Consider the following 11992-nt stretch of genomic DNA (forward strand, 5'->3'; position numbering starts at 1 on the left):
GTTTTTGTTTTGTTTCCAAAAAAACATTATTACTGTAAGATTGATAGTGTGCTGCAGGCTAGTGAATGTACTGCAGCTAAATAACATTTTAATCCTCTGAGACAAGCGTGTTCTTTTATAGTCGTGAGAGGAATTGTAAAAATCTTACTAACGTGGCTATATAACTAAATTTTACTTTAATGGATGGCCAAATGTATTTCCTAATAAAATCTACCATATCTTTCTCATTTTGCACAACAGCAATACCTGAATTATTGCTGTACATAGTACTAAATTGCATACCAAGGTTTCTCGGGTTTGGTCTTTTTACACCAAAAAGCGTGTATGAGGTACATTTTTTAAACTGTAAATAGAGCCCCTTGACTAAAGTGTGACTGTTTTATTTAGTGACCATCCATCCTAAGCACCAAGTAATTATATACAGAAAATAGTAGCTAACATAAAATGGCAAATGAGAAATGACACATGATACTACTTACCATTTTCTCCCACCTGCATCATTTGCGTTGATGCCTGATCATACAAGATTGTGTTCAGTCCTGACCAACACTGAAATTTTTGGAATTAGTCCACAAACCACAAATGTAGCTTCTGGAGAAGGAATAAGCAAGATTTGGCTGTATGTTTTGAGTAGTTATTTACAAACTTTGTATCTGTAACTGGGAGTCTGTTCTGTATGCTGAAACATGAAATTGGTGAAAATCAGCCACATTATTGAATTCCTTTTTATAATTGTCAAAGTCTTAAAATTTGAAAATAAAGTAAAAAGGAAAGCTTGGAAGTTGAACAGCACTTAACTAAGAGTCATACTTCCAGGCTTTTCTTTGCAGCTATATAGGCTAGAAACATTGTAATGAACACTTGGGTTCTTAGCTGTACGTTTTCTGGAGTCCTTGACACACAAAAACTTGCTTCTTCATCTGTTCCTGACTTTTGCTGGAAATAGAATTCTTGGCAGGCAGAGCTTTTTTTAATAGTAGTTGGTATGTTCAGTTCCATTTTGAATGCAACAATATTGCAGGAGATGTGAGCTTCAGTTGGTTTAACTTCAGTTTGCAATCCTGTTTTCAAGGTATTTGTACTTTCAACCCATCCATATGGTTGTAGAGTAATCCAGCGTATTCTGGAGCACTGCACTGCTGAGCAGACTTTGCCAATCTTAGAAGAACTGCATCAACACACAGAACAGCTAGTGCAGGTTAGTGCATGTACACTCATTTTTAATGCACTTCAGAGGATTTTGTTATCATCCTTTACTCCTGTATCCTAGTTTAAATGCATTTACCTCTTTTTAGTTTCATAGACATTGATTTTTTTGTTTTTCTTTCCTTCCATAGTTTTAATGAAAATGAATTTGGAAGTTGGGAGGCAAAGAAGATATAAAAAGCGTTTTTCTTACACTTTTGACTGTAGCTTGGTGTTCAGGGGAATATTACAGCTGTTAAAAAAGTATGATCTTTAATTTGAGGATTTCTTTCTTTAAGAGGATAAAAGATAGTCTAGCAAAACACTGTTTTTACAGATTATTTACACTTTTCATGTAAAATTTGTGGTCTGTTAAGTAATTCTTGATGAAATATTTCTTGCATCACTTTGTTTCTGTAATGTTGACATTATTGTATTTTAAAGTCATTTCATACTTTATGCTCATGTACAAAAGCTGTCAGTATTTATTACTTGGTATGAACACAAAAGAAAATTGAAGTACTCATATTTTCAGGATCAATATGGAAATTACGTTATTCAACATGTACTGGAGCATGGTCGTCCTGAAGACAAAAGCAAAATCGTTTCAGAAATAAGAGGAAAAGTTCTAGCTCTGAGTCAGCACAAATTTGCCAGGTATTGCACAACTTTCATATATTAAAGATTCATTAACCTTGTAAAGTTTTAATACTGGATTTATTTCTTGTGTTACAAAAGGGATATGATAATTTGTTGTTGTTTATCTTGCCTCCTGTAATTTCATATTTTTGTAGAGATGAATGGTAGTGATATTTTTATACTAGGTTTGGGGACAGGAAGAGCAAAGTTCTGTAGCAAAACAAAAGAGGTTGTGTGGGTTTATGGGATGGCTTTTGTTCACTTTGTGCAAGTGCAGGGAACAGGTTCCAGGTTTTCATATAAAAGGATGCCCAGAGCCAGGTGGAAAGCTCTGCTGGAACTTGGGTGATGTTCTGATGATGATACGCTGGGATTTGCTGACTCTCAATCCAGCCTAGCAATCTGCAAGTATACAAGGCTAGCTTTAAAAAGTGGTAGTTTTGTCTGACTAGGATTTTCTGCTTTAGAAAGTCTGAAAGACTGCTGTAGGAGGCCTGAACTATTCTGAAATTGGAACCTAAAACCCCTCCTTTTGTGCTCTCTGCTGGAATATGGATTATGTGCCTTTTGCAAAGGAAAAATACACCTCAGAATTCATTCTAGGTGATTTAGTCAGACTAACCTTGTCATCAGAATGAAGTAGAAATGCACTGTGACATTATGGGGGCATTTGTTCTAAAAATTGCTAGCAAACTAGTGTATTTGGATTTTATATTTCTTTGCCTGAGTAGAACTCTTCATAGCCCTCTAACTTCCTTAATTTCTAAAGCACAAGTTTAGGATGGGGCTCATTTTGCTGTGTTACAAGCTTTGATGGCCTTCCCAGCTTCTGAAATAAACTGGAAGGTCAGAGACTTGCTCTACAAAAGAACATTTGGTGGAATCTCTGATGTAGGCATGCTCCTGGACAGTGCATTTATTCAAAGAGCAAGAATCCTCCTCTCTGGCTTTCTCTGTTGTGTCTTCAAAGGGCTCACAACCAAAATAAATGTGCTAGAACGCATCTGCAGCCTGATGCAGTATGCCTATGTAGGTTCAGTGGAAAAGTCTCTCCTACAAAATAATCAGAAAATAACCTTTTCACATGGGTGAAATAATAGGAATATATAATCCTGTAACTTCCTCAGTCGTTAAACTGGCGATTAGAAAATGGGCAATTGATGCGTTTCCAATATGCTTTTTACTGGCATTAAGAACCCTGAAGAACTGACAAACTTCCAGATAAATTGCTAATTGTTACCTGCAAGAATGTTACACCTCCAGCCCTATCATGGCCTTGCCTTATTTTCCAGCAACGTGGTAGAGAAGTGCGTGACTCACGCGTCGCGCGCGGAGCGGGCGCTGCTGATCGACGAGGTGTGCTGCCAGAACGACGGCCCGCACAGTGCCTTATACACCATGATGAAGGACCAGTACGCCAACTACGTCGTGCAGAAGATGATCGACATGGCTGAGCCCGCCCAGAGGAAGATCATAATGCACAAGGTACGTGTGGGCATAGTGATTCAGAAATATGTCTGTGCCAGCTTTTCTGCCAGAGCACCTTGCCCTGCACGTGTAAAACTCAGCACTTCTGTAATCCAGAACTTGATGTATAACCACAGCGTTCAGCGGAGCTGGGTAAAGCAAGAAACATTCAGGTCTCTGAGTACTGAGTTAAAAAAGGAAAGTTTTGGTAGCTGGATTTCATCTCCTGTCTTTGTGCCAGCTTTTATGTGAAAAGACTTTTACCAGGAAAATGTAGTATCTGTCATCACTATTAATATAACAGAAGAAATATGAGTTTCTCTCTTTATTTCCTGGTTGTGAGTATAAATCCACTGTGCAGTTCCCCCAAAAGAGATTCCTACACTTTCTAGCATACAGGCACATTTCTGCTTAATTCAGACATGGAGAAATGTGCTGTTGCCATAATGGCCCCAGGCTATTTAACACAGGGCCCGGGATATTCCTGAAGGAGCTCTTCCTCTGGTCACCAGCAGGGCTCTCCCAAAAGTACTGCCTCCCTTTCCTGCAACAGGAACATCAAAATCACCAAGCTTTACATCTTTCCAGAAGCTTCCAGCACTTTGAAATACAGGCTTTTGAAAAGCATCTTTTTGTGTTATTTTTTTTGAAGTCTAGTCACTTCTTAAAAGTGTGGATGTTAAAAAAAAAAACAACAAACATGTTTCTTATTACAGATTCGACCCCACATCACGACTCTGCGTAAATACACCTATGGCAAACACATTCTGGCCAAGCTGGAAAAGTATTACCTGAAGAACAGTGCTGATCTGGGGCCAATTGGTGGACCACCAAATGGGATGCTGTAAAAGACAAAGAGAAATGGAAGAAAAATTAAATTGTGAATTATCAAAACCTACAACTTAACTCTAAATGTTCTGATTTTTTTAAATCTATTTATTGACTTTGTTCATCCATTTGTAAAATTTTTATTCTTGTGTATATTTTTGGGGAGTGAATTGTTTAAAAAAAAAAGAAAAAAATATCTCCAGCCCTGATCCGGAGACCTATCAGATTGGATGGCTGGCAAAGCACAGAATGCCTGTATATGATGTAATTGTATCAAAATAGCTGTCACATATTTTGTAAATTTTTACCTTGTAAAGTCACTGAAATAGTTTTTAAAGGGAAAAAGTACAGTATTCTTTTAATACACTGGCTTGCAATCTGGTAGGTCTATCCAGCATCATAGCACAACAGGTTTATAGAGTTGTATATAGAATTAATCCTTATTTTTCCCTTTTGTGTGAAGTTTTTTATACCAGATTAAAATTGATCAGCTGCATAAACATTATTTAACATGTTGAAAAGTTAAGTTGTATTTTGGTGGTTCACAACATCCTATCCCAATAACAAACAGGGCACAGCATATTAAAGTAGAGAAGAACAAGACAGTGGAAACTTCAAAAGACTAGTTTTTGGCACTTGCTGTGGATACAGGTTTTTTTAAATCATGCCCTAAGGTTTTCTCTAGCGGTGTATTAAAAATACAGTGCTGTATATACTTATATATTTAATTGTTGTACAAGGTAGAGGGATTAAAATGATGGTGGTACTTCCATTCAGCAAAGTACTCTGTTGGAAAAGGAGTGAACCCTGTATTAACTTTACAGTCAGTTTTACAATGCAGGAAGAGTAGAGATATGTATTTTTTTATTTTGCATATAGAATTGTAAGGATTTGAAAGTGTTGAGCATTTTATTCTGCTTTCTCACTGTAGATGCGAAAAATAGGTAATGATAAAGAGAAGGGGCCACTGAAAAGTAAACTTGATAGCTCAACATTTAAGCATGATTGATTAAATATTCAGATAGCTTTTTGCTTCCTATAAATATATGCATTGTATACGTGTAGTTAATAGGTGTAAGTTTACAGTTTGGAAACAAATCTCTCGTTTCGATGTTTATTACAAAGCCTTGCTAATTTAGTAGTGATGCTTAACTTGGTTGTACAGATGTACATTTGTAAACCTTCATGCTGTAAATGTAATTTGTTTTACTCCTTTTTGGGACAAAAATTTGCATTTTAGTGTATATTCATATCCCCATTCCCTCCTTTCCCCCTGGCATATAGTGTTGTATAATGTAAATTTATTTCAGCAAATCAAGAGTGATTTTTTTAAAATTCTATCTTTATATGGTTTCAAAAATATGAACCGGCTTTCTTTTTATCTATTGTGAGAAACATTATGTTTTGTTTGTAACATAGCTGTTGAATCTGTTCATATGGACACTTTGGGAAATCAATCTGTTCAAATTTTAAATCAGGATAAATAAGCATAGTAAGAAGTGGACTGAAATATTTGGTTATCACAAAAACCAATGCTTCTTCCATCTTAATAAATGTGGCATGAATTTTTTGTACAGAAGAGTACTGTATTTTTGAATAGCCTTCTCGCAGCGTAAAGCAAATATGTATGATACTGTCGATTTTTTTCTCTGGACATATGACATTGTAACAGTAACATAAAGATGATGTACATATACAAGCGGCCTTATGTACATTTCCCAATGATCTTTTTAAGGCAGAATTGTGACCATATGTGTATAATTAAAATCCTTTTTAATCCTTTGCCTATGGAAATATTTTGGAAAAAGCTTACTTTGTATATTCAGTTTCTGAAAGATAAAGAAAGTGCTTTGTATGTTGTTGAAGTAAGTATTTTGTGTAAAATGTTCATTTGGATGGCTTAACCTAAAGTTTTGATCAACGTGGTAGTTTGGAAACAACGTCTTGAGCATTGATCAAATAAAAGGCTGTTTGGTAGGGGTGTGTTCATGAGAAAGAAAACAGTAGTGGTATAAACTTGTATGAGGAATTCTGTCATGTTACTGTTGATACCAGGGTTATATAACTGTTACTAAAGCAGACATCTGAGGCGCTGCATTTCTAATGGTAGTGATAACTCCTTAATAGGCAAATGGGAAAGTTTCTTCTGGCCTACTTCCAGTGCCTGCATGAAGTGGAGTAGTAGGCCTTGTTATTTTGAGTAAGCACAATTCTAATTGCCAAGTAGTTTTTGCATGGCAGTTCACAAAATTCCTCCCCAGAGGTACCAGCTCTGTCAATGGAGCCAGAGCTTTCCCATAGTCACCCAAAGGATGACTTCTGAGCCACTTCCTTGGACACATGAATTCTCCTCAGTGACTATCTTTACCCTGTGTACCTGTGCTGTGTGTTATAATCCACAGAGCCGACATTCCTTCAACACATAAGACAGTATGTCAGGCTTTTGGGGATGTCCAGGCAGAAACTGATACTGTCCCTGTACTTAGTCCTTGCAGCACTCATGCCATGGTTGAATTTAAACAGTCCTGTAACTGTCATCCTTGGTGCTTTCAGTATCTTGAGTATAATCTTCCACTTGCTCTTCTGAGATCATTTGTGCACAAATTCTATCCAGGAACATGAAAATCACTGGATTTCCTTTCAACTATTTTAGGGTTTGGGTAGAACCACTAGACTTTTTGCTCAAGTATTGCTTTTTGATATAGATTGTTTACGGACCAGTTTGATTAGGTTTGACTCCAGGTGGCTCGTATTGAATAATGTAATGTTCACGTGTATATACTGTAAAAATCAAAATGAAAATGTGTGAATAACACTGTGTGAAATATATCTGGTCTTGCGTTTTTCCTGTAGGAAACCAGCCATATTCTGTTACGTGACTTACCCGTGTCTGTGGAGCTCAGCTTTGGGAAGGTGCTCGCTCACTTACTCTGATGGGAATTGGGCAATTATTGAAAAACCCTGGATTAGATTATTAAATTTTCAGAGGGCAGTTTTGATCAGCTAAACCTTCCTATTTTATACAGCATCTTTACTGACCACTAGTTAAGGCTTACAGCCTCCTGACAATTTATTTCTACATCCCTGGATCCAGGATGAGTTCTGGAGCACTTGAGAGGGTTAGCTTTCAAATGAGAGAAGAAATTGTTAGCTCTCTGTGGCATCTCTGGATCCAGACTCATTTCAGTTATGGCCCAGGAGGTTTTTCAAAAGACCAGTTTTAGCTGAAGATGTGGACTGACAGCACAGGAAATGAGCCTGGTGGGAAATAACTCTCCACCCCTGTGGACAGAACAGTCATAATGCCCATCCCTCCATCCCTGACTTTTCCATCAGAGCATGGAGAAAATTGAGGTTTTAGTGTCATAATGGTTAGATGTTTTAAAGTGGTGATGCAAATTTAGAAACCAATTTAGTCACTGTTCTCCCTTCACCAGGGAACATGCATTTGAAGAGGTGCTTATGGCTCACCACAGCAGTGGGGTTGGGCTCCACGAGAAGATTTGATGCTCAGCATTCCAGTAACTTGGGAAATGGGTTAACAGTGGGGTGACAGCAACTCCCACCATGTCATTCGGGGAAGTAAAGCTATGAGAGTGCAAAAGCATTTTATTATCTAGCGACTGGTCATTGAAACTGCAGCTTGCATGTAAGTCATGCACCTGGGGGAAAAACTGAGGGCAAACTACAGAGCAGCACTTTGCCCCTGCAGTTAGAGCAGACGGAGCACTCCAGTGCAGAATTCTGCAAATGGTAACACAGTTCTCTGCTGCTGCTTGAGGAAGTAAAGGGGAACACCATGAGCCGTGTGATCTGAGCCATCACAGCCCACGGCGGGGCAGGAGTGGCTGTGGTTTGTTAAGACTGCAGTTCACATCGTACCAAGCTGCCAGTACCACCTGAAGTCTCATTAGTCTGTGGGCAGCACTGATGTGATGAGCTACAGGCAGTGCTTTACTCAGCCCAAGCAGTTTGAGATACACAGGCGCTATCTGTGCCCAAAGGATGCTGATTCAAGCACCTCTTGGCTTGGGAATGAGGAAGCTTGGTTCCTGTCAGGGATACATCCCTCTTGGGGCTGTGCTTGGTTCCTGATGTCGGGCTAGGGAGGTGTGGGAGAACTTGGCAAGTGTAGATCCTGCCACCCAGGCAGAGACAATCTGAGAGGCGCTGCAGAGTGAGCCTGGGGTGTTTGCTCTCCTCTGCAGCAGAGCAGCCCAGGCCTCCCCAGCTCCATCATGAGGAGATAAAAACCAGCACTGTTGTCACGGAAAGAGTCACACATGGAAACACATGGAAAGGATGGAAGGATGAATGTCCATCCATCCAGTGTTGATAGCATTGCCAATACAGGAGATGGGCTTTCCTGAGCTGGTGCAGGAAAGAGATAACTGCTTTAGCCAGGAGAATGAACCAGATCCCAACATCACACATTTGGTGCCAGAACACAGAGGCTGTGGGGTAGGGGAGTGACCACACTGCATTTAGGCAGGGAGAGGTAGGGAACTCCAAGCTTAGGGATTTAACTGAGCTGCTGGTGCTCCTCAGTGAAATGGTGCACAAGCGTTTCCTCTGTTGGACGGAGCTGCTCCCTCTGCAGGCTCGCTCTGTGGTTAGGGAACTTGCCCAGCAAACGAGATGCTTGAATTAGTTTCCATTACCAGCCTCAGGGTTTTGAACCCACCTCCCTCACTTCACAGGCATTTTCCTAAACCACAAGGAGCTGGGCAGGTTTACTTTCTACTCCTGAATTTGGGCTGGGCTTTTAGCACAGCTTTAACCATTCATTGCATCACAAAGAGCACAAGATGGAGCATGACTCCTAAAGCACGCAAGTGGGAGTTAGTAGGTTCTGCACCTGAGATCCTTGTCTCCACCTCGATTCTCCCAGACTCACTGAATGCAAAATATATCTTGGGAGCAGCATTCCCCCATCATTATCAGACTGGAAACTTTCCAGAGGCTTTATAAAAAGCAGCTGAAATGCAGGAAGACCTATTCTAAAGACATGTTCCTTAATGAGAATATTGGAATAAAACGTTCACCTCACCAGCATCAGTACTCTGGGCACAGGAGGCCTTCTGTCTCTTCCTCTTCTGCTTGCACAGTGCCTACCCAACCCTAAACTTCCCAGATCTGCAAACAAGAGCCGGGGCGCATTGCAGGTGACACAGCTGGTGTGCAAGACCATAGGACAGGGAGAAACCCCTTACAGAGTTGAGCCCTAATGAGCTTCGTTTGAGCTTCAAACCTGCCTGGAGGGTTCAGATTTCCTGGCAGCCGCACAGCACCGCAGCCCTTCCTCAGCCTGGCTGCTGGATCTTTTCCCAGCCCAGCCTGGGGGAGCGAGGCACAGCAGTGCTCAGGTGGGGGAGGCTGTGGGGAAGGCTGCCTGCCGGTCTGCTGGTCACAGGACAGGTTCACACGCTTCAGTTTCACACTCACTCCGAGTACTGGCTGTGGATTGTAGCCACAGAGCTGCCCCAGTACCTGACTGCCACAGAGGAATGTCACTGCTGGGGACTGGGGAGGAGCTGGCCAAGCCTGCCGAGGTCCCTCTCCTTACAGGCCACTGTCTGCTCCTGTCAAAGGGCTTTCCTCAGCCTCGGGGAAGCAAAACAGCTGCAGGTGTTACCCAAAGTACAGATCCCCAAAGACATACAACTGCTTACTCAGGACTAATGGAAACCAGGAAGGGAAGTGTTATGGCAAGGGGACACACACAGCTGGTGGCAGAAAGCACCAGCCAGCCTGGCTAGCAGGGAGATGATGACAGCACATTTCACAACTATATTCTCTTCTCCCAGATATAGGCACCCTAGTCCTTGTCTAATCTGGAGGATCAAAAATCAGAGGTTACCTGGTGGGAATGAAGACCTCTCTTTCCTCCCCTGCATAATTTTTATCTCCCTTTCTCTAAGAGAGCTAAAATACAGCACCAGAAAGTATTTTCCTTCCTCCTCACACAGGATCAATTCAGGAGGAGAAGTTTTGGGAGGCCACCTATTCCTACAGGCTGGATCTTGGAGAAGTATTCAGCCCTGTTGCCTGGGCTCAGTTTTGGTGGGTGAGCCTAGATGCTGTTCCTTGCTCCACACCTGTGTGTGAACTGGGTCCACTGGCTGGTACAACAATCACAGCAATCGCTCAACAAGCAAGAATCAGAGGGCTGAAGCTGGGCTGAGGATCTGAGGATGGGCAAACAGTGCAAATCACTGAGTCAACTCCAACCCTTTGCATGGAGGGATGGGATGAATGGAGCAGAGTTCAACCCTGTCAGAGGTCCAGGCTATACACTGATCTCTTTCAAGTGGGCCATTTCGTTCTTAAAAAGCTTTTTTTGTATGAAAACTCACCAACTTAAGTACTCCAAAATTCACATGATGTCTCCTGTTTCCTTGAAACATCATGTGTCTCATGAGAACTAAGGGTTTGATTATTCATCCCAGTTTGGCAGTCATACAAGTTCACATCCTGCTGGGAAAGGGTCTATCATGCAGCCCTATCCCATGTGCCACCCCCTTCACATGCAGGGAACCAAAAGTCCAGAGGTCTGATCAGGGTGTTCAAGGTGACCCACCCCACATTTCTGTGAAGTGCTGCATGGCCCCCACTGGCCACTTGGAGAACCAATATCCCATGCAGCTGCACCCCACCAGTGAAGCTATGGGGGAAATACCATCCCAGTGTAAAACCACTTCTGTTTAAATGTGGACACTTCCAGGCAGACTCATATACTGGGAACAGATCCTGCTGCATACTTAGGGATCTGGTGCTGTTGGAGGGACTCTTGACCATCCAAGACACCTGGGCAGGGCAGGGCAACATTCCCTAGGAGCTTGCCTCAGCCAAACCTTTTTTTCCAGCAGAAAATCTTAGATGGCACTGGACACCTTAATATACACAGTGGGTCTCTTCACCTAGCATGTACCAGAAAACAATATTTTATAAATCAGTGGTTAAAAAGGGAAGGGAAGGGAAGGGAAGGGAAGGGAAGGGAAGGGAAGGGAAGGGAAGGGAAGGGAAGGGAAGGGAAGGGAAGGGAAGGGAAGGGAAGGGAAGGGAAGGGAAGGGAAGGGAAGGGAAGGGAAGGGAAGGGAAGGGAAGGGAAGGGAAGGGAAGGGAAGGGAAGGGAAGGGAAGGGAAGGGAAGGGAAGGGAAGGGAAGGGAAGGGAAGGGAAGGGAAGGGAAGGGAAGGGAAGGGAAGGGAAGGGAAGGGAAGGGAAATCTAGGCCCAAAGAGTTTGTTGGGGGTGAGAGTGAGAACAACTTTATACTGAAGAATGGAATGGGATGAGAGGCGGCAAAATAAAGCATCTGCATACACACACACAAAGCTACTGCAACCACAGTGCAATAAACAACCATAAGGAACTTTTGGATTACAAATAATGGGAGAAGGGGAGGGGAAGGCAGAAGGAGCACCTTGAAAACCAAATGGTGCTTTAAAAAAGTACATAACATAGTAATAATAGCAAAAAGACGCTTTATGCATTGTAAAACCTTCATTTCAGGCCTCCTGGTGAAGTATAGCTAATTTCACAGTCACCTAAAAAGAAATCAAACTTTAAAAAAAGGAAACAAAAGAGCATAAAATATGAAGCAATTAGAATATCTGTGTTCAGCCTGCCAAAGTCAGTGCTGTCAGACTGGAGCAGGCATCAGGCACACATGCCACACTAAGCTTAAACCCATGGCAAACCCACAGCTTTCTCCTCCCCATAGACATCCAGGTCGGCAGTGCAGGAGCCCCCCCACTGCCCAACCAGGCTTACAGACCCTGCTCCCCTCCTTCCCTGCAGCTCCTCACCCATGTCCTTGCCCCACTGTGCCCCTGCCCTCCTCCAATCCAGCGGGGCAGATGCTCCCATGGA

General features: G+C 42.0%; 1 protein-coding gene across 13 annotated transcripts in view; it reads left to right on the forward strand.

Moving 5' to 3' along the window:
* PUM2 (pumilio RNA binding family member 2) overlaps nucleotides 1–6948 on the forward strand; it is a 72778-nt gene extending 65830 nt beyond the window's left edge. For all 13 annotated transcript variants that reach the window (XM_066314743.1, XM_066314746.1, XM_066314742.1 and 10 more), the window contains 4 exons: nucleotides 1073–1198; nucleotides 1721–1842; nucleotides 3117–3309; nucleotides 4008–6948. In XM_066314743.1, the coding sequence (XP_066170840.1) occupies nucleotides 1073–1198; nucleotides 1721–1842; nucleotides 3117–3309; nucleotides 4008–4139 (573 nt within the window). In that variant the 3' untranslated portion in view covers nucleotides 4140–6948. The remainder of the gene's footprint in view (nucleotides 1–1072; nucleotides 1199–1720; nucleotides 1843–3116; nucleotides 3310–4007) is intronic.
* The last annotated feature ends 5044 nt before the right edge of the window (nucleotides 6949–11992 follow it).

The sequence above is a fragment of the Sylvia atricapilla genome, chromosome 3 (assembly GCF_009819655.1).
Source record: "Sylvia atricapilla isolate bSylAtr1 chromosome 3, bSylAtr1.pri, whole genome shotgun sequence".
In the NCBI taxonomy this organism is placed as follows: Eukaryota; Metazoa; Chordata; class Aves; order Passeriformes; family Sylviidae; genus Sylvia; species Sylvia atricapilla.